Source organism: Barbus barbus (assembly GCF_936440315.1).
Source record: "Barbus barbus genome assembly, chromosome: 38".
Classification (NCBI taxonomy): domain Eukaryota; kingdom Metazoa; phylum Chordata; class Actinopteri; order Cypriniformes; family Cyprinidae; genus Barbus; species Barbus barbus.
In genome coordinates, this window is record NC_136716.1 from 1,135,184 (window position 1) to 1,158,819 (window position 23,636).

The window sequence follows — 23,636 nt, forward strand, 5'->3', positions numbered from 1 at the left end:
CCACAGCTTTCAGTAATGACCCTCTGTGACTTACCCTCTTTGTGGAGGCTGTCAATGTTCCTCTTCTGGATCTTTGCCAGTCTTCTCCATTATTGTGGTTTCAAAGAACAAGAGATACCCGGAATTTATACTGTAGAGATGGTCGTTTAATGAAACTCAAATGTTAATATTCTAATATTTTGAGAAACTGGATTTTTGACTTTCATGAGCTGTAAGCTCTAATCATCAAAATTAAAACAAACAAAAAAAAACTTTTGAAATGTTTTACTTTACATGTAATGAATCTAGAATATATGAGTTTCACTTTTTGAAATAAGTTACAATAAAAAAAATGAAATTTTCACGATATTCAACACACACACTCAAATGATATATACGTATATAGTGTATTCAATTTTATATATACAGCTGACCGATAATATTGTATCAATATCAATTGACAATATAACAATCAATAATACATAAATAACATAAAATACATAAATTCTATAACTAATACATACTTAACAATTCAAATATCAGTCTGTATATGTCATAAAACAATGTATATACACATTTTTTTTTATATCTATTTATAAACCTGTTATTTGCACTTCTGGTTAGATGCTAACTGCATTTCATTGGCTCTGTACTTGTACTCTGCACAGTGACAATAAAGTTGAATCTAATCTAATCTAATATGAACTATATAGTGAATAAAAGTCAAGTTTTATTGACCAACATTGGAAGGTGTTTTTTTTCTTAATGTCTTTTAGGTTTGGAACAACATTCAGAATATTTTTGAGTGAACTATTCCTTTTACATATCGTCATATAACTTCCATATGTTTTTACTTTATATTTACTGATATTTGACTGAACTTGTTTTAATGTGTATTTTTAATTTTTTTTTAAATGCCCGTTCACACCAAGAACTATAACTACAAAGATAGCTATAACGATAACATATTAGCATCCACAGCAATGCACAATAATGCTCTCATTATTATAAGCACAAGATGCAGTTATGTCATCTGCTGCTTTAAATATTCAGTGAATTCTGATTGGCTGTCAGTAGTTTTATCATTCACCACCTGAAAATAGTCATTCCGAAAGGGATTCCAACAATATTGTTCCTGTCTTGGTAACATTATATCGGTGATGTGCACTTCCATATTCTCATATATTTAGAATGATACAACTTTATAGTTACAGTTAATGTCCTTATTCTAAATGGGCTTTTATTTTCAAAACTTAACAGTTGTTGCTTAGAAAAAACACTATTGGTATTCTTGAGACTCTGGCCTGTAGCGTGGAGAAACAGGTGCTGCTTTGACATGTGACAGATAAGCTGAGATATGAAAGGTGTGCCAGAAAGAAAGGCAGGCTATTACTCGATGAAATACAGGCGGCTTCAAATAGAGCCACTTAAATAACTCTCTATCATGCTGTGCAGGTGTGAAGACCATAGCCAAATAAATACAATTACATAACGAAGTGTTAAAACAAACAGGCCATGTTAGGATACAAATGCTTTTTATGGTATAAATCTGTTCGTGTTTCCATAACTACTTTCTCCAACTTCCAGGAACTTCCCGTTTCTACTCTGTGAGTAAAAAAGCCCCTTTTTTGTCAATGGTTTTTTAGATAGGTCGTGATATTCTTCAAAAAAATAAAATTAAATAAAACAAACGTTGTTTTGGTTTGGAACAACATGAATATTCAGACAATTTTGGGGTGAACTGTTCCTTTTATATATCGTTTAAACTTCAGTATGTTAACCACTACATGATTTTACTTTATATTTACTGATATTTGACTGAATTTGTTTTAATGTTTTTTTTTTTTAATAGGATACAAATGTTTTTTATGATATAAATCTGTTCGTGTTTCCATAACCACTTTCTCCAACTTCCAGTTTCTACTTTGTGAATAAAAAAGCCCCTTTTTTGTCTATGCTTTTTTAGACCGGTCATGATATCAATCAATCAATCAATCAATAAATACATAAATAATGTTGTTTTGGTTTGTAACAACATTAATATTCTGAATATTTTGGGTGAACTATTCCTTATACATATCGTTTAAAATTCAGTATGTTAACCACTACATGATTTTATTTGCTTTAATGTGTTTTTTTTAAGTGTTTTTTAATGCCCAAAGAATGAATCTGTTTGTGTTTCCATAACCACTTTCTCCAACTTCCAGGAACTTCGTTTCTACTTTGTGAATAAAAAAAAGCCTAAGCATGAATGTTTTCCTCGTTCAGTCTGACCGGCTGGAGGCAGAAATACTAGAAAGACACAAGCAGGATCTGCTTAACAACTGTGGGCAGTCTAGTAATCAGACTCCATTATCCCTCATTCTACACTTTGAGTTTGGTGACACTGCGGTGGGGTGATGCAAGGCACTATATTTGCCTCCCCTGTTTGTGAGACAAATGACTCCTACTCACCCCAGCCACCATACAACAACATCCCATGTGTCCAGCGTGGCCGTGTTAATGTCAAATAATGTAGTTTCTGTAGGATCGGAGAGGTATAGAAAGCTATGGTACTCAGGCTACCGGTACCAAAATAGCAGATGACCATTTGCATTTCATCTGTCGCACACTCGACACCAAAGAGTCGCTCAGATATTTGCGTTTCCCGTGTTACAGCTCCGGCAAACTATTTCGGTGGGGTGTGTTCGGTTCCTTCTCCTTCAGTCTTTTCAAGTGCTTACTTGAACATGGATTTCTACCATGAGCTTCAGGCTGTGTTCAGCAAACAGCACTTTTATAGTGTTCTTATATGGAGTAACAGGAAAGTCTGACTTCACTTGGTGGCTTGTGTGAAATTTACCTTTAAGGATTCATTTGTGTCTTTTTTATAATATTTTTGTTGAATGGATTTGTCCAAGGATGAACTACATAACTTAAAAAAAAGGTAAGGAATAAACTTTCACTCACTTTTAATCTTTTCTTGTCAAATTAATGTGGCTCAACGTATGTGCTTATTTTCCTGACTAAAGGAAAATTTGAAATTTGTACACAATATTTTCCCTTTAATAACAAAAAGCTAAGATCCGTTGAGAGCAGCTGCTTTGCCGTTTTCATAATTTTATGATGAACAGCCTGTTATTTTGAAGAAGTTTCCTTGAGGGCCTTATCACTGTACTGTAGATCTCCGTTTCACATAAATAAAATAACAGATGTGGGGAAATTACCCCGACTGCAAGTTGATATAGAATTATGGGTGGTGGAAAAATGTTGTGCTGTCCAAATCGTCTTGGCCACTTAGTGCATGGCTTTAAATGCTCACATATATCTCAAGATTTGTCCTGGGTCAGCATTTGAGGTCTCTGAGTTACACATAAATGTCTAATAATGCCATATTGTAGTACTTTTAAGGCACATTCCCATTCCATGACAGGCAGAAGCAGTGATGAGTGCTGGTTAACGGATTTAGGTCAGAGGATAAATATGGGTTAATGAGTTATTCCCGGATCAACCACACAGTGCAGCAGCTGCAATGAAACAACTGAATGATGACTAATTTGTGTTCTCTGTAGTACAAATAATGCTGGCAAAAATGTTGATTAGCTTGTTTGAGGAAGTTCAAAAATGTTGACATTTTAGGCTTAGAAGTATTTAGTTTTAAAAAGCAGATCTTTTGAACAGGACACACTTAAAAGTAGTCTGCATGGTTTGAAAATCCATTTGTTTTACCAAATGACTTCCAAGGGTTATGCAGGTGGCCTGTGTATGTGAAAGGGCAGAGAGACATCTGCCTTCTTCTAAAAATAGTTGGTGTTTGGCATGGTGTGTCTTTCTTTACTGTACATAGTCACAGGCAGGATTACCAACCACCTCTGAGGTCAAAACAATAAACTGTTTCATCTTAAATATAAAGGTTAGTAGTTTAAAAATGTGATTTTTGACAGTCCAAAACTGATGTAACTTCTGTCATTTATTTTTTTTCAGGGAAATCACAATGTAATCTCCAATATGTGGTGTTGACAATGCAAGAAGTGTCAAGCCAGGTCAATTCTGTGTCAGACTGAAGGAATTGGGAATACGCATCCATGATGAGCAACCAAGAGAAGCGCCACAGGACAAGCATGCAGCACCTCCGCTATCTTGATAGCTTTATGGATGAAATAGACCGTGAGGTCATGAGCCTGACGGATCGAGCTTTCAAGAGTCTGTGCATTGGAGATGAAGCAATCTACAATGACTCAGAGTTTTCCCCATCTCTAGTCAGCTGCCACAAGCCAGTGGTGGAGGACGTCTCAAAAAAGGCACAGCAGAGCTCATTTTCTGCTGCCAAAAAACTTAATTCTTACCCCCTTAATGGAGCAAATGATCCGTTGAGTAGATCAAATAAGTCATCCAAAGACTCATCGCTTTTTGCAGCGTTTGCAGCCAAAAAGAACGGTGAGAGCAGCAAGATGACAAATGGTGATTCATGGGACAAATCTGCTCTACTCAGCATCCAAAGGGAGCTCTCCGAGTTTTCTTCAGATTATCACAGTTTAACAGCGGGACATCTTTCCCAAGACAAAAATCATCTCAAATCAGATGAAAAAGGGCCTGCAAAGAAATCAAGCAAGGTTGCTTCGAATGCCCCAGGAAAATCTTCTAAAAGTAAACAAAGCAAAAACAACAAACTGAGAAAACTGAATTGCATAAACTTTTTCCTCCACAGCGAATTTAGCCCGTTTTTGTCATGGAGGGATTTCAATAAATTCTCCATCGGGAAAGAGCACATTTCGGAGATTGTGTTGAGCAACAGGCCACTGGAATGGTATGACTCACCTCTTTACAAAGAATTAACTGCAGCACATGGACGCTATCAATTAAGCGTCCCCCAATCAGTTGAAAAAGAAGTTGAAAAGTGTCTAAAACAAAATGAGACTCATCCACTTAAACCACAACTTGCTTCTATACAATCGGCAGTGCCTAAGGTACCTCCAAAACCAGAGAAAGAGTCCGGGCACATCCAGCATAATATTCCTACAAAAGCTCCTCCGCTTGTTGCTGAACAAAGGTGTAATTCAGAAAGAGTGGAAGCTTGTGTTCCCTGGCGAAAAAGCCGAAATAGAGCAAAAAGTGCTGCTCCTGTGGGGCATTCCATCAACTCACCGGCCTGCGAAAGAAGAAACGCTGGAGAAGGGAGTGCACAGGCATTTAACAAAGAAGTCAAGACAATAGACGACCAGACCTCCACTAGTTCAACTCCTTTCAGTATTTCACAGCTGATGACACCGGTGATACCCTCCAGACTTGGGACAGGAACTTCAGAGATACTGCAAACTGTGCTCTCGCCCACTGCCCTGGAGATCCCAGCGCTCCCTGAGAGAGAACTGCATCCGTCGCCTGAGATTAAGAGAGAGGGGTACAAATCCATTGCATCAAGCTTGTTGTTTAATCTCAAGGACAACAGAAAACGGGTTAAGGCCATGTACAGTCCACCTAAGTTTAAAGGTTTGGATGCGATAAATCAAAGTAAAGAGTCTCTCCAGCCCGAAGTGTCAAAAGATGTGCTTGAAATACTTGAGAATTCAGAAGCTATAACAATTTCACCTGCTCATCACATAGCCATTATCTCTCCAATGAGTCCCTTGTTGGAAACTGGAGATGCTCAAACTGACTCTCCTGGGAATGGTGGAATGCCAGATGACTATTTGGCACTGAGTCTGCTTCAATCTGGAAAATTAAAATCAAACAGGAACCCTGCAACTAACAAGGCAAAATACCCAACATTACAACTTTACCGAAAAGCTTGTCCTGAGGAGATCAGAGCAAATGCTCAAGTTGAGGTTGACACCAGCTCTCAGGTTTTCACAGAAAAAGCCAGCAAAGATCATGACACAATTATTGAAAACAAATCTGTAAAAAGCCCAAGTGTAAGTTTAACAAAACTGGAAGAACAAGCCATTAGTGATCAAATTAAGGACAGATTGAAAACTATAGGAACAGTCAGTACACAGAAAAGCCCTGTTAAAGAAAAAGAACCCAACTTAAAGGAGGCAGGAACAAAGCATGTATTTTCTGCACGACAGAACAACTACATTAAAAGTCAGAGATTTGTCAGTACAGATGATGATAAAGATCATGATGATCGTTCTAATGCAGAAAAACAGCTGATGGATATAAAGGATAAACATGTTAATGATGAGTGGTCCAGGCATTCCAAAAATACAAAACCAAAAGAGATAAGACAAGAGGAGCATAATGAAGGAATACGTAAAAATCAAGGACTAGTTCAAACAACAGTGGATGGACCACTATTGAAAGATGTTCATGTAAGTGAAGAGGCTACCACAGCTAAAGAACAGAGCAGCATTACACCAAAGAATGGTTTGGAAACTCAAAGAGAGCAAAAAGTAAAAGACGGAACTTTCTCAGTGAAAGGAAACACTTCTGCAAAGAAAGCACTGTTTGCATCAATGAAACCGGTGCCAAATAAGACAACTGCACCCTTAAAGAGAGATAATGTTGTTACAGATAAGTATGACTTGGCCAAAATGGCTTTAGAGGAAGTAATTGCTGAACGAGAGCAAAGAAAGTTGAAAAATAATGCATGTGGTTTTGAAAAACCTCAAGATGATCTTGAGTTACCCACCAGTGGAGAGGACCAACTCCCTAGCATGTTTCTGGTGAATGAATGGGGGACAAGTACAAAAGATGGCAAAAATCAGAATACCGTATCTGCTTCTAAAACTAATTGGCAGACTGTGCAAACAAAGTCAGAAGACATGACTAAACATGGTGAAAGTCATGTGCCTGAGGTAAAATTAGCCAGGCCCTGTGAGCAGGAAGCATCTAATGGGCAGTGCCAGCATGTAGAACCGATAAAATATAATGAGAGAGACAGATTGTGCCTAGACCATCAAGAAAGCAACACAAGTAATATCAGCAAGGGTGATAAGATACGCCAAAAGAAAGAGTTAAGGAATAAAAATAAAAGTCATGCAATGAAATGCACAAAAATGGGAGATAATTTGGAAAGTAGAGATATTTGTAGTGTGGGACAGTATGAGGAAGAGTTCAGTGTTGACAAATGGGGTAGTTCTAATAAACCTGAAATACCCCCAAGAAGAGGGAGAAGTAATTCTCAGAGTGATGACAGAGTAGGTGAAAAGACAGAAGGTAATTTGGACTTTAAAAGAGAAGGTGGCACTACAGGCAAAACTAAGATAATGGAAAGTAAGGAAATAAGCAAAGTTCAGTCAAGCCAAACAAAGAATCGAGGCCCAGTGAGAGGAAATGTATCAGCTCTAAAAGAGAAGTACAATAAAGAAATTAAGGTGAACCGCAAGGATATTCAGAAAGGCCTGCCTGTTGAAGGTACATGTTCTGAAAACTCTATGGAAGAGAGACCCAATGAAAAGGCTCCAAAAGGCAAAATAAATCAAAAAAATTTTCCACCAAAACTCACAGTCATTGATGCTGAAAGTGGCACTTGTTCTATTATCTACAATGAGATGGATTCGGAGACTGAAAGAATGTCCTACAGCTCTTCAAAAGAATCAGAAAGAGGCGAGGAACATTCTAGTAAACAAAGGAAACACAGTATCACCCAAGGCTCCCAAAAGGATGTAGGTGATCTCACAAACAACAACAGAAATGAAGGAATGCAAGACAAGGTAAAAACAAATGAGAGGGAAGAAGGTCCTGACAAGCAAAACAAATCCAAAGGTCCAAAGGTCTATGTTAAAGGCTTCTTAAGTGGACTTCTTGGACTTTCAAGCTCAGAAAGGGTCAAAACTGTAGACGAACTTGAGGAGGAACTCTCTGAAACACTGTCCTCAGAGTCTTTCAAACCTGATAAAGTCAGAAAGGACAGTATCGCAGTATATGATATCCTTGAACAGTCTCACTCTGTATCCTCGTTGAATGGTAAACCAGCACACCACAGCAGTCGCTCTTCAAACTCAAGTGAACCCTCTCTATTGCATGAATCCAAACAGGGGGCACTCACAGAAGAGTTGTTAAGGAAAGCAGAAGTCTGCAACATGAAAGAAAAAGATGAAAAGGTGAAGGAGAATTTCCAGAAACCCTCAATAGATTCTTACTCTTTAAGCAACCATGAAAGTGAGTCAGATGTCTCTGACAGGGTAGTTTCTCCACCTGGTGATGTGGACAAAAAGGGATGGGTGCACTGCTTGATTGAGTCAGCTAGAAACTTAACACAAATACCACACAGTCATACTTCCTCCAAGGATCAACAAGACAACTGCTTGAATAGATCTGAGAAAGATAAGGAAGATCTGGATCTCTTCAAAGATCATTCTCAAGTTGAGATGTCTGCTGGATCAGTCAAGAGTCCCCAACCAATCCAACCAGCAATGCAATTCTTGTCCCTTCCAGCAACTCACCTGGTCACAGTCAAGGACGGAAAGCTGTCGGTTGGAAGTGCCTCTGTGTCTGAGGAGGAGGAGAGACGCTCTGCTGTGAGCACTTTATCTGAGGGAATTGATGGCTATGAAACAAGCGGAGGGGATACGATGGAGGAGAACATGTTTTGCAATGCACCAACAGAGGATGCAGAGGGATCCAAGGCACCCAGCGAGAGATCTGCTTCAGTCTGCAGTGGAAATGACAGTCAGGGTCAGAACAAGCCGCCTGTTGTACCTCCAAAAACCGAAAAGGCTCTACGCCGAGCCATGAAGCTCACCACACGGAGGATACAAAAAGCTGAAGCTAAATGCAAATCTGAGCGTAAAGGCAGGACCGGTGACAAAAGCGTCGCTAACAAGGCTGAGAGGAGGCACCACGGCACTGACAAAGTAGATGACAGATCAGAACACAGGTCGCTTAGCAGTGACAGAATCAGCAATAAGCAAAGCGAACATCTGGATGGCACACTTGAGCACAAAGCTCAAAGAAGCGAGAAGCATGCTAGACGCCATAGTGGTCACAAGAGCCAAAATGTAGAAGAGAATGATCCTAGTAAAAAAGTGCCACATGCAACCAAAGATACTGGTGACTCAAAGACCCATCGCAGTAAGAAACAATTAGAAGCCACGTCAAACCATGGGGGTCATTTGGAGAATGGCCAAATAAGTAATGACAGTGACAGATTGGGCCGAAGCAATGATAAATACTTGCCCAAGAAACTGGAACGTAGGACTCAAAGTCTAGATAGATTTTTAAGGGATAAGCATGGAAACCTATCGAGCAACACTGGTGTTGAAGTTCATTCAACAGAAGGATCACAATACTCTACTCAAAAAGGATTACCTTTGCGCCACAACAGCATTGAACATACTTATGCCCCAGCCACTAATCTTGTAACACAGTCCTTCCCGATCACCCAGAGGAAGCTTTTACAGGACCCTGACTCCGGAGAATACTTTCTGGTGGATATGCCTGTACAGGTCAAAACAAAAACTTTCTTTGACCTGGAAACAAAAAGTTATTTGCAACTTCCGGTACAATCTCCTGAGGCTGCTGTGCGACAAGCTCCACCATTGGAGGTTATGAACACACCACCACTTATGCTGTATCATGGCTATGTTCCAGTGCCCCTACCATCACAGAAATCTGTTGTCAGGACTGGAGGATCTATGATTCCTCCTGATGACCTGGAAGACTTTGAACCTAGCAGGAAACAGATACAGGAGAACTTTTATAAAACACATAATGAAGAGGTAAATCCTTACTCTGAGCCTGTGTATATATCACAAGAACATACACCTGAAGAGGAAATTGATAGTGTGAGATGAAAACATCCAGACTGAAGCATTGGATGTTTGTCCAGAGTTTGAATGTGACTGAAATCAGGGATTTGTGTTGTTTGTTTTCAGTCTGGTGTGCCATGGGAAAATTTTTCTAGTATGTATGCTGTTCTTTGTTTTATAGTGTAAAAGGCGTGGATTGTAAATGTTTAATTCTTATTAAAGTAAGGCCTAGTTCTCTTACCGTTAAAAGCACTTGTCTATTTGTAACAGGAAGTTGAGATTTGCCTAATTGAAAGTAGATTTGCTTTCATAAAAATCAGAAGGAGATTATTTTGATACATCTTGTATTTGAGTTTTGGAAGTATTTAGTCCACAGTATTTTTCACAGCAGAAAAGTATTGTAAAAATGAAGAGTTCAACATAGGTGTTTTATATGCTTACAATGGTATATTTGACAAATGCTGATTGCATTCTGGGTGCATTTTGGAATGAATTAGTACATTTAAATGGATTGTTGCTTCATAAAAGAACCATTCCAATAAAAGCATCATCGATGAGCAATTGTTCAATTCTTTCATTTTGACGAATGCACTACCTTTTATCTGAAGAAGAATCTCATTTTGCTTAGTCTTGGGAAAGCCAGGCTTTATGACTTGCAGCATAAAGTGTAGTCCTCATTGCAGATTATTCTGACAGATTTAGATAGAAAGAGATTATATGATTGACACTGTATGGCACCAACCTGTTAACAAAGCTGAAAATACAGTTCTGCATATGGATATCTATATTTAACATCTTGTTATTAAGTGCCTTAAGCAAAACACTCGATCCACAAATCTGGAGAACCTTGGAAAATCAGTTCTTCCTCACTTTCGCTCATTGTTTTAACTTTGGTGATTTCAGTCAGCTTTAGCCATATTCGTATACAAAATGCACCAGACTACATCCCGTTTAGCCATTACAATGCCATTCTGCCTCCACCATGTGGTAAACAGGAGTTCTGCAGGCGTCTTATGACCTGCTTAAGCAACTGTAAAGTTGGGTTGCAACATTATGTAATATTTGTCATGACATACATTTTTGGATAATGTTTACGTAATAATATTTTCAAATGCTAAATGAACTCAGAATGACTCATCAGGGTCAAGCTTGTCTGACAATATGCACGTCTTTCTCAGGATGACTTCCCTTCAAACTAAATTTTGAATTGTCAAATTGGCATGGCAAAAAATGGTTTTGTAGATTTGTAGTAGCTGAACTTTAAGGGTGGAGCTTTCCAAGCCTGAAAAGACATCTTCCACTCAAAGTAATGATAGTCTGTTTTATACTTATACAAGATATGATCATATTTGGTTGCATGAAACATCTTTAATTTGGTTTAGACATACAAATACCCATACAAATATCAACTAATTTTAATGCTATCTAAATTTACATTTGAAGTGTGGCACATGTGACGCTTTTAAATAAATGGCATTACACATCAACAATACATTTACATCTTGTCATTCTGTATTTTAATGGCAGCCACAACTGCCAGCAACCATGTCGTCGTACTGTTTCAGAACAACATTTTCCTCGTCGTCAAAGTACAGGAGACTGATGGGGTGAAGTGCATCTGGCACACAGCAGGGCTTCCCCGCCACCTGTGATAGTTTCAGTGCATTCATGATGGATCTCACAGTAGCATGATTCGTAGCCCGTAAACCTTCGCCCAGTGGAAACGGACAGGAGCCTGTGCAACTGTACGCGTTATAACCTCTGGGAGATATTATCCACCCTGACCAGCCGATTTTAGTGAAGTCTACGTAGAGGTTTGTTCTCTGGCAAGTAGAGGTTAATGCACGCACACTCCTGCGGTTGCGCATTGTTGACTTCACTAAACCTGCTATAGGCTCGAGGAGTTTAAGGGATGTGGTGATATTTTGTCCTAAAAGAGAGTTAACAATGGCATAAAAACATTCAAACATAAAATCTGATTTTGTGTGTGTGTGTGTGTGTGTTCGTACTTGTTTATGCTACATTGAGGGGACCAAATGTCCCCACAAGGATAGTAAAACCTGAAATGTTTGACATTGTGTGGGACCGGCCAGGGCTAGGTTTAGGGTTAGGGGATAAAAATATTGTTTGGTCAGTATAAAAGTAATAGAAGTCTATGGAAAGTCCCCACAATTCACAGAAACAAACGTGTACTATGTACATTATAATGCATTGAAATATCTATTTTCAACATTGGGTACTTGTATTTCGCTGGGGTCGATTTTCTTTTATTTTAATTTTTTTTTATTTAAATTGATTTCAACACTTTTTTGCTTTTTGTTACATGAAGGTCACACTGTAAATGTCCTGCAAACTTTTTTACCAGGCCTTTTTTACCAACTTTCTTACCCCCCATCATTTATTTTTGCAACTTGTCAAATGCCTTTTATTGTATTATTTTACCCTTGTCGCAGACCTAATCTTTCAGTCTTAAAATATGAAATATTCCATTTCAACACATTTCCAATGCTATTTAAGATGTAATGGAAATGCATTTGTAAAGTAACACTGAAAATGTTTGTGGTTTTTTAAATAAACATTAAAAAATAAATGACAGACCTTACCTGTATGTGACATGTATGTTTAGTTTATTTCATGTATTTATACAGGGACAATTCACAACAAAAGTGTTGTGCCAGAGTTAGCTCTAAAGCTGCATCTGCAGTCCCTGGGCAGGATGTTGTTACCTTTTTTATGTCCATAAAAAAAAAGTGTGAAAAATGTGTTTTAAGAGAGTTTATTTTCCTGAAAGCCCACAGGGCCAAAAGTGCGCCGTAGTCTAGAAAACACCCATATATTATACTTGTGTCTGGAGAATTTCAGTACGTTTTAATTACCTGTGTAGAAAGGTGGGTGTTGGTAGTGCGTTCGTCCATCATCTGAATATATAACCAAATATGCATTTGTTTCGTCTGACTGCTCCTTCATCTGAATTCTGGACTCAAACCAGTTCCCTGAAGGTAAAGCAGTCATGACCAGGATACCATTATTTGTACCGCTGTTAAAAATCCATTTGGTCACCTGTCAATAATTTAGAAGTTATTGAGACAGTGGCACAAGCAAAGCAATGGCACATTATTTTCTTCTACGCAGTAATATTTTGTTTACCATTTGTGTGATGTTGAAGACCTCCCATCCTTTGGTGTAGATGGGTAATAACCTTGAGCTTATCAAGTTTCCTCGCCAAGGTTTAGGTCTGCTGTCCATCACTTCATAAAGGTAAACCTAAAACATCAAATTTTGTAATATTATTTACATTTTTACATGCAAATTCACAATTATATTCCTAATTGTGTTTACAGAGTTTCAAAATATTCAGTATCCAGAAAAAGTATGTTACAAGTTAGACAGCGAGCATATTTTTGCCAGACAGAAATGTGAGGTATTATCCATAGCAAGTGTAGGTCACTCGAGGACTCTCTCAGCATCATCATTGGAGCGAACACTAGCAGAACACCGCCAATATAATTGTATTTTAGGTTTACATATTACATATATCCCCAAAAACATCAACATATTTTTATTAAAAAAGTTAGTTTTTGCAATATGGGTTGCTCGAGATGAACATCAACTGCTTAAGCCTTGAGCATTTTCTATTAAAGCTCCTTATAATCAAGACACTACAAGCTAAATTTTATTCTTTCTTTTTCAGGCACTGTTTAATTTTGGAATTTTGGTCTTTTCGTAACTTTTTCTTTCAGACTAGTGGAAAGAAAACATGCAAAATATACTAAGTGTGTATTTAATTGCACTTTATCTTGTGTCTGTAGATTTTAATTCCAATAACACACATATTTAAAGAGGTTTTTTTTTTCAGTAGCACTGCTTTACAGTTTTATATATACTGTATATATGTGTGAACCCATATGTAAAATCCTTATATAAATGTTAAAACCATACCTATTTTTTTTTGTGTCTATTGACATATTTTCTGATTTATAAAAGTGATAAAAGAGATCTCCTCTGTAAAAACCTAATATGTCAACAAAATGAAACAAGAATTTTGAACCTGGCTTATCCAAAGTTTAGATTTCTGTTGTGGAAATACATTTAAATCAGTGCATACTTACAGTTTTTCTCGATTGCTTAAACACATTTCTTGAAATTATGCCTCTTTTTTGCACAACTCTAAACATAAATCCATAACTTCTAACTCAATTCCCCAAACGTCCTATATTCAGGTCAAAATTAAGCTCTCCACTCAAAAAACTCAATCTTGCTGAAAAACCAAACTTTGCTCTCAGACATGACACAAAAACCCTCAAAAACACAGACACTACAACATAGTTTTACACATTGATGAGAGAAATTAATTAACACGGTAAGAAGTGTTGCTTGTGGTACTCCCCGATGTTTTATTCCTTAATTTAATGTACTGTAGAGTACAGTACAATACAGCAAACAGCAGTTATTCTGCCAGAACCTCTTCAACTTCACAGGCTCTATTGGCCCTGGCCAGGCAGCGGGGGTTTAATCCTCTTGCATGCCTGATCCAACCCTGGCATGCATCAGCTGAAATATCTGAGACTGCTTGTCTTCTTGCCCTTGTCCTTCCTCTTCCATGTTGTCGTCCTCCTCCTCCTCTACCTTGGATGATGAGTGTATTCAGGCAAGAATTAGATATCAGGTATTCTCCTCAAGCATCAAACTCAATTCCGCCTCCCAGAGCGCCTTCAATGGGTGCATTGAGGGGGAAACACTTCACTACGATACATCCCAGGTGAAAAACAAGTGCACTTCCATAATGTACTTAAAGTGTTATATTTTCGTGCACTAAGGTTTATAAAAAGGAATCTTTAGTATCATCTAAGCGTACTCAACTGTGCTATTTTGAGACACTGTGAATATGAACTAAAATTAACCATCTTTAATACACTAGAACACTCAAGTGTACTACAATAATTGTTTATAATACAGAGATAGTATGTTAAAAGTGCATTTTAGTTCATATTCACGGTGTCTCAAAATAGCACAGTGTAGTGGCCCAATCGTTGACGTGTGTAAATGTTGCTCCAGTGAAAAGTGTGCATGCAGAAACAGGCAGTCCTCTAATATCAGTGCATGAACTCCACTGTCCCTTATGGTTTTGTTCACATTTCCAGTGAACATGGAAAAGACCTCCCACTGTTGTTTTTCTGGTTTCTGTTATTAGTGAGCCACATTCTTGACATCTCTTGAAAAGCTCCATGATATTGGGCTGGCTTACAATCCATTTGTTGGTTTTCCAAAGCATTTCACATTCCTCATCTTCTGTGCTTGGGGCTGAAGTTGATGTTGAACTGAGCGGCTGGAAAATAATATCTTTTTTGTCTGTGGACAACATGCTAATGTCAAGCTCCACATGTTCCTCTGATTGCTCTTCAGTGCGTTCTGGTTGAGTATACCCGGGAGGCTGTGAAATTACATGGATTACATTATTAATGAATATTAATTAGCGATATGAAATAAGCTGTAGTGGATTTATCACAATTAAACTGTACGAAATAAAAAAATTAAATACATTTGTTATTTCTATTTCTGATGGATAACACAAAAATCATAACTGGTTCATAATTCCAGTTGTTTAGATGCTCTATACTTACAGACCGGTGGAAGTGTATTGGAGGGAAGGCATAATATGCCCCAGATGTGGATGGTTTGGTCCTTTTTTGCTCAGTTTCTGGACTTGTGAGCAGTAATCAAAGTCTAGAATGGGCATCTGTTAACGGTCTTGTAGTTCCTGGACCACAGTCCTTTAGTTTTACTGGTATTGACTGTGGAACATTAGCCAAAAACACTCCTGCTGCCTGGACCTCCAGATCTGCTTCATTTTGCATTGCAAATTGGTTTTCGTGAGACGCATACTTAAGAGTTAACAAAAGAAACATGACAGTTTAATAAGTTTTTAACAGGCAGACATTAGTAATAAACATACACTGACAGGATAACACAATTAAACAAAAAGGCTGACACAGAGACATATAACTTTGTGTCATTCCACACGCAACAGCTTTGGAGCGATCCTCCTTCTCCAGATGCTAGTAAACACTGGGTCTGTAGTCCTGCATACGTCACGCGTGACCTTTCGACGTGATTACGTAGTACAAATGACAGTTTCGCTAGATAAGACCATTCTTCCTCCACTAGAGAACCTCTGAAGCTGCATTTAACCTGCGTTTTGGAGGTTCAGACTCGGGGGCACCATTGAAGTCTATCGTATGGAGAAAATTCCTGAACTGTTTTCCTCAAAAAACACAATTTCTTTACGACTGAAGAAAGAAAGACATAAACATCTTGGATGACAAGGGGATGAGTAGATTATCTGTAATTTGTTTGCATAATATATGTGTGCGTTCTGTGTATAATATATATATATATATATATATATATATATATATACAGCATATATTTTACAAATATTAACATATCTATATTTATATTCATATAATTTGTATTATAAATAAATATATTTATTATAGAAACATAACATATTTTCTGAAATATATACATGCATGTAATACATAATAAATACACACAGTACACACACATGTATTATGCAAATACAAACTTTTATTTTGTAGGCAAGGCAAGGCAAGTTTATTTATATAGCACATTTCATACACAGTGGTAATTCAAAGTGCTTTACATAAAAGAAAGTGAAATAATCATTAAAAATAATAATCACAGCAATAAAAATATGGAATTAAAAAAATAATAATAAACACAAGGAATTTTAAAATTATATAGAAATTGATTTAAAAGGAATTTAAAACAGTTAAGAGTAGAAAATGATTACATAAAATACAGTGCAGTGAGTTCGGACGGAGCACAGCGCTCATTCAACAAATGCACAGCTAAACAGATGAGTTTTGAGTCTGGATTTAGATGTGGCTAATGTTTTAGCACATCTGATATCTTCTGGAAGCTGGTTCCAGCTGCGGGCAGCATAATAGCTAAAAGCAGACTCCCCTTGTTTTGTGTGAACCCTTGGTATTTCTGACTCGATCCTAATGATCTGAGTGGTCTGTTCGGTTTATATTCAGTGAGCATATCAGCAATATATTTAGGTCCTAGGCCATTGAGTGACTTATAAAGGAGTAAAAGTACTTTAAAATCAATCCTAAATGTAACTGGAAGCCAGTGTAAGGACCTGAGGACTGGTGTGATATGCTCAGATTTTCTGGTTCTAGTCAGAATCCTGGCAGCAGCGTTCTGGATGAGCTGCAGTTGTCTAATGGTCTTCTTGGGAAGGCCGGTGAGGAGAACATTACAGTAATCCACCCTGCTGGTGATAAAGGCATGAACGAGTTTCTCCAAATCTTGACTGGAAACAAAACATCTAATTCTTGCAATGTTTTTGAGATGATAGTATGCTGATTTAGTTACTGCTTTGACATGACTGCTGAAACTAAGGTCTGTCTCCAGAATCACCCCAAGATTTCTGACTTGATTTTTAGTTGTTTGACCCCTAGAGTCAAGGTATGCATTCACCTTGAGAACTTCATCTTTGTTTCCAAATGCAATGACTTCCGTTTTCTCCTCGTTTAACTGAAGAAAGTTCTGGCACATCCAACTGTTCATTTCATCAATGCATTGGCAGAGGGAGTCAATGGGGCTGTAGTCATTTGGAGATAAGGCTAGGTAAATCTGGCTATCATCAGCATAGCTTTGACCGGCAATTTGGTTCTTCCTCATTATCTGACTTAGTGGGAGCATATACAAGCTAAACAAGAGCGGTGCAAGAATTGACCCTTGTGGCTACCTGTGGTGTCTTGCCTTACCGTCACTTTAATCAGCAGCACACTTACATCCACTTTTTTTTAAAGTACCTAAATTTTGAACTTACTTTGTAAAAATGATGACGTCCCATAAAAGGCTGTTGATGACGAAACCATCGGAATTCTGCTCTGATGACGCGCTCGTCCGGTCTGAATGATGTCAGATTGAAGAAGTGATACGAGCCGCTGGACTGTCCTATCAGAAAACAAATGTCTCTGCATTACATCTAAACGTCCACTGGAACATCTCGCATTTCACCATTTCAATTTACGCACCTTCGAAACTTCTAACAATATTTCCTTCCAGCACTTTGGTGTTTTTCAGCGTTCCGTTCGAGTCCGCGACAGCATCGTACAACTCCATCATGAACCGAGGCGCCTTCCTGTGCGTCTGAACGCTGCGGGTCAGATCTTTGATCTGGAATAGTTCATTCCAGTTGTGCATCTTAATTGCATTTGTTATCTTTGGCACATCTGCTGAGCTTGAAATGTCATCGGAGGACACAAGCAACGACCACGCAAAAATCCCAAAGAAATAAATGCTTAGTAACTTCATTTCTGACTGATGTAAGAGTCAGTGTTGAATATTCCCTCATAGAATGAATTCGCAGCTGCTGCTGAGATGCAGTTGAGATGGACTGCTGAGACAGTGCATTCAAAGCAACTACAAATTTACAGCGAGATTTACGCAGGGGTTTGTATGCTCACCCTGCACAGATAAGAGTGAACAGACAGCCTTTCAAGCCAAACACCATGACTAAAGTTAAATAAACTGTCTGCCTCATATTAATTAATCATGCTCATGCATCACCAAGACCACCTTTGAATAGAATTTATTTTCCTCTGACACTGTTTATTCATTCATTCAATTAGTTAGTAAAAGAAGCACAACTTTTGCAATTTTAGCTAGGCATAATAGCAATTTTTGCTCGTGCATTTTCACTTTTATAAATTAATTAGTCCATGGATACGTTTGTGTGTGTTTATACTGTATGTGTCTTGAAGTGTAATCTTAGTATCATTGAGATAATATTGTTAATATTTAAAGTTTTTATGTTTAGATTTTCCATTTTCTTGTTAATTTCAGGCTATGATTTAATGCTTTTGTTTTTGTCAAAAATGACAAAATTAAAAAGTAAAACCTATGTGTGTGTGTGTGTGTGTGTATACACACACACACACTTAGGTTTTAGTTATTTCAGTACATCGTTAACCTTAATGAAAATGAAAAATGTTGCCAAAAACAAAAAGTTTAAAAATATATATATATATTTTATTATATATTATATTTCAAGCAACATAATTTTTTATGGTTTTAGTTTACTGAAAATATAAAGAAGTGTATTATACTCACCAAGTCTGCATTTATTTGATCAAAAATATGGTAAAAGCAGTCATTTATAACTCTGGAATTTTGAAATAATTGGTATTAATGGCTGCTGAAAATTCAGCTTTGCCATCATAGGAATAAATTTAATTTGAAACCTATTCATATAGATAAAAAGTTATTAGAAATTGTAATAATATTTAACAATATTACAGTTTTTATTGTATTTTTGATCAAATAAATGCAGCCTTGTTGAACATTAGAGAAACATTCAAAAACGTAATTATTTCAAACGCCAGCCAGTGTAGATATTTAATAATGATACAGAATAATTGTATTTTAGGACGTATTTTGTTGAAATGAGAAGGTGTGTTGGCCCTGGTTCAGAGGTCACAGTGACAGCAATGAAGAGACATGTTAGAAATTGCTGTTGGTTTTAGCAGGTTGTTGTCTGTTATCTCTGCACAGCCAGATCCTCTCACAGTGACAGAAGTAAACGTAATGACATGACTATGACGCAAATGGAAATGAAGATTTACTCTGTTATCCTCAGCATGTTTGCCCTTCATGCCTTCATCCATCTGTTTCTGTCTTCAAATGGAATAATCCTCATTTCCATAAAGCCATTGACGTGTTGGGCACTTTACCTGCCATTCGTTTTTAAAATAAACACATTTCAACTTTGACTATAATAAGAGACAGTCACTAAGTCATTTAACACAAATGCAGCCTATCATTTGTTTAAGTTTTTTCTTTGTTTTTTGACAAAATCACCCAAAAACATGTTTACCTGTACTTTAGATTAGAATATATGTTAAACTTAAGAAAAACTGAAATATAATAAATACTATTGATATTATCTAACAAGAAAACATTTCTCAGATCAGGCAAAATCAAAGTCAGTCCTCATCCTGAAGGTCTCAGCTGCTCTGAGTTAAACAACAGATTTTGGTGAGTACATTTTTCGTTATATACTTTAATAGGCTACTTGTACTTATATTTGTGCAAAAAAATCCTGATAATTCAGTCTTACAAATAAAGAATTTGAAGTTATTTTTATTTTTTTATTTGTATTATTATTTTTATTTTTTTTAGGTTTTTTAGCACCAGAAAAAAAAAATGTTTGCCGGATTTATGCATAATTTCAAGATTTACTGTCTCTGCATGATTTATTTAATTATTTTTGACTAGTTTTACAGTACAAATATCTAAACATTCTTATGCACATCAAAATACCTTTAGTTCAGAAGCAAAATTACTTAAGGAATTAAGTCTTGCGTTCTGATTTTTTATTTATTTTTTTCTTCAAAATTAGGTGACTTTATGCTTAAAATAAGAAAAAGATACCTGTCCAGTAAACTTAATTCAAAGAAAAATATGTTTTTTTTTCTCCTTACCCCATTGTTAGATATTTGTTATTGTTTCAAGTATAAAGTCACTTGATTTTTATTTTTTTGAATTTTAGTTTATTTTGTTTTAGAAAACAAAACTTTAACAACGACTCATGCCATTTTGTCATTGAATGTAAATTGTAATCTTTAAATCTGTATTTACGAATGTTTAGATATTTTAATGAAAAACAAGACTAAAATACTTTTGTTTATTGTACCAAATCAGTTTGAACCCATCCTAGGGTATTAATTAATTAATTTATTGATGTACTGAGTGATAATACTTCACTACAGTTGTATTTTAGTTTCGTCCCAGTGCTCAGGAATCATTGAGAGAATAACTCAATAAATGGCATATAGCATATAGGGATAAACTTGTGATCTTTTGTCCTATGATCAACCTTGATATTTTCTAATTGTGCAATGGTGATGCAAGTTGATATTGGTCTTAAACCACAAGAAAGGATCAGTTCTTCTCCACTAGATGGTGCTGATGACTAAGGAAACAGCTTTCATTTCATCACATCTGCAAGCGCTTGCTTCTTGGCTGATGTTTTAAAGCAGAGAAGTGGAGTGGGAATTTGTTTTTGCAGAAATGAATTACTTAATACTCAATGCTTTATACATATATTTCCGATCTGCCTCACAATTCAGTAGTTATTAAGGACAGAAGAGCTTTTTGAATCCATGCATTTAGAGACCTTTAGAGACACAAACCAAAAGCACCCTGCTATTATTCCCCATTAAATACATCGTCCGGCGTTTCAAATTCCATCGGATAATTATATACAGAATTACATAAACATTTTGACAACAGCCTTTAGGAGATATTCATGGAGATGAATGAGCTGTTCCATGCATTTGAGAGAAAATGTTTCTTTCTGAAAGTATGAGGTGAAATTGTTGGCCCGCTCGAGTCCAAACCTACAGGCTCTGTTGGCACTTCTGTAAACTGTATTCCTAATAATGACCTCCCCCTATTGTTCAACATCTCTTTGGGTCCAAAAGAGAACAGATGGAAGAAATTAAACAAGCACCAAGCCATTGCTGCTGTTCTATTAGATATCTGAAGAGAAAATACAATTATTGCTAAAGTGGAAACATACCGCTGGGGGATTATGGGAGGCCTGGCGTTTTATGTTTTCAGAATGATTGAATTTTGGTTGACCTGGGGGTGAAGTGTTTAGGGCTGTTTGGGTTAAACATGAGGAAGGTGAAGGGATAGTTTACAGGAGCTGCTGTTTCATTTCTCATATCTCTGCCACTTAATTCTCATTTCCTCTTTTGAGAATCTGTTATGCTTAACAATTAGTCTGTTTGTTTAGAGGTGCTTTCTTGGAAAATGTACAGGTTTAAAGGAATAGTTCACCCAAAAATGAAAATGAGCTTATAATGTATTTAACCTCTGGCCATCCCAGATGCAGATGAGTTTGTTTCTTCATCAGGTTTGTAGAAATGTGTCTCTGCATCAGTGTCTCAGCAATGGATGCTCTGCAGTGAATGGGTGCCGTCAGAATGAGAGTCCAAACAGCTGATAAAAACATCACAATAATCCACACCACTCCAGTCCATCAGTTAACATCTGGAGAAGACCTGATCTACATCTACATCTTGGATGACCTGAGTGTGAGTACATTTTCAGCAAATGTTCATTTTTGGGTGAACTATTCCTTTAACATCTCTTTGAGGATAAAGAGCTCTTGACAGACGAGAGACAAACTCATGTTGATCAAATGAGTCTAGCACTGACTTTGTCCAGATATTACAAGTCAAAGCAGACACGTCTCACGTTTAGGCATCTCCTGACTCATAAAATGATGAATGCATTGATTCAGCTTTTTACAGTAAAATGATATGTTCTTTTAACGGCTGTAGAAATTCTTCTATAAATCACAGTCGGAGTTGGATTCACCTGCCAAGTGCGTGTTTGGAATATCTAACATATTAGATGTGTGTTAAGACCAAACCAGAGACGCAGTCATCATTTTATAGATTACAACCACATATTAAGGGTTTTGTGTTTTTCTTGGATGTTTTATTGGCTTGAAAAGTGCATATATAAGATGATTTAATGATACTGTATTCCTCTCAAATAACTCGTTAAACGTGTGGATATTTGTCAGAAAGTGTATAATTTCTCTTTCATTGACATACCTTGATCTAACCATAGTAATGGAGTGAAGTAAGCCATGCTTTTACTTCATACCAGTGAATCTATGGGTGCTATGCAAGACATGTAGTAAATCCTGTACATTCTGAGCATGCAGGCTGAAATTAAAGGATAGGGAGAGACCTGTTTCTTGAGGAGGACAAAGCAAAGAGATCTGTAAGTGAATGTCAGCATGTTAACCTCACTGTTGGCAGACGAAGACTGAAGTATGAGCTTGGCTCTTCAGTGTAATATTTTTCAGTGTTTGACAGCTTTATGACATAAAAATGATGGTTGTTTGTTACGAGTAAACATAAGAGTTGATTTAGGGTGAGAAGTGAAAAATCATTTATTTTCCCCCTAAAAAGCTTACTGTAGGCTATCATAGATACTCAGATTTCTAAGACCCCTAAATGATTAAGATAATCAAAACTTTGCTGAGAAACCTGCTGTACTCAATCTACTACATGCCTTCTGTCATCTGATTGAAAGTTTATAGTTTTTAGAAAGTAAAAGGCCTTTAAATATAATATTCAAAACAACTACTTTCAGCTTGTGCCTCACGTGTCTTTTTGCTGTGAAATCTGTACTGATTTTTAGAAACTAAACAGAATAACTTTGATATTATCAGTAATATTTCAAGATGAACATTTACTGAAGCAGCTGAGGTTTACTTGATACTCCATGAATCATCTTGTTTTTTGTTTTGTTTTCTTTTAGAAACATCAGTGCGTCTCAAATCTGATCATCAGGATCTTTTGAGGAGCGTTTGTTTCCAGAAGCTTTACTTTCTCTGTTCCTCAGCGGAGGAATGATCTTCATCTCACATCTTCTGAGGAGCCTTTATTTCTTCATCTCTCAATCAGCATTGCATTATATGTTTGGATCATTTCAATCTCATCTTACTAACATATATTATTGGAGATATAGAGTGATGACTGATATTTCTATCATTGTATGTCAGTATCTGCTGTATTGTTATAATGATGTCCATGATTTACATTACAAGCATCAGAATTTCATCATATAAATATCAGCATCTGCACCAAATTGCATATTTTCTAATCTCTGAATAAAACTGAGCTGTTTTTTTCGGATGCATCAAATATGATACTGCAAAAAACAGCACATATGCAAACTTTTAAAAATAGTTTGTATAAAGGTTCAATAAACTGTTCCAAAAAGTAGATTTTTTTCTGACTATCATATAATTTGTCAGGCTTTACAGGAGTAAGTAGACAGAGTGTTTCCAATCATGTGCGACACAAATTACCATAAAAACATAAGGAATTGTCTTGGTCTGCATTGTACTCTCTCTCTCCTGAA

General features: G+C 36.8%; 2 protein-coding genes across 5 annotated transcripts; one reads left to right on the forward strand and one right to left on the reverse strand.

Annotated features, from left to right (window-relative positions):
• The first annotated feature begins 1,404 nt into the window (after nucleotides 1–1,404).
• LOC306858022 (uncharacterized protein) lies at nucleotides 1,405–10,866 on the forward strand. 4 transcript variants are annotated; one of them, XM_079398365.1, is made up of 2 exons: nucleotides 1,405–1,586; nucleotides 3,943–10,866. In XM_079398365.1, the coding sequence occupies exon 2, from the start codon at nucleotides 4,044–4,046 to the stop codon at nucleotides 9,690–9,692; it is 5,649 nt and encodes a 1,882-aa protein (XP_079254491.1). In that variant the 5' UTR covers nucleotides 1,405–1,586; nucleotides 3,943–4,043; the 3' UTR covers nucleotides 9,693–10,866. The 4 variants fall into 4 exon arrangements, with proteins under 4 accessions (XP_079254491.1, XP_079254489.1, XP_079254492.1 ...); XM_079398363.1 differs by lacking the exon at nucleotides 1,405–1,586 and adding an exon at nucleotides 2,312–2,905; XM_079398366.1 differs by lacking the exon at nucleotides 1,405–1,586 and adding an exon at nucleotides 3,795–3,835.
• Nucleotides 10,867–11,164: 298 nt separating this feature from the next.
• LOC306858100 (bone morphogenetic protein 2-B) lies at nucleotides 11,165–17,999 on the reverse strand (the record flags this gene model as incomplete). Its single annotated transcript, XM_079398497.1, has 5 exons — nucleotides 11,165–11,577; nucleotides 12,524–12,707; nucleotides 12,795–12,911; nucleotides 17,512–17,639; nucleotides 17,720–17,999. The coding sequence occupies 5 exons, from the start codon at nucleotides 17,997–17,999 to the stop codon at nucleotides 11,165–11,167; spliced, it is 1,122 nt and encodes a 373-aa protein (XP_079254623.1).
• Nucleotides 18,000–23,636: the final 5,637 nt, after the last annotated feature.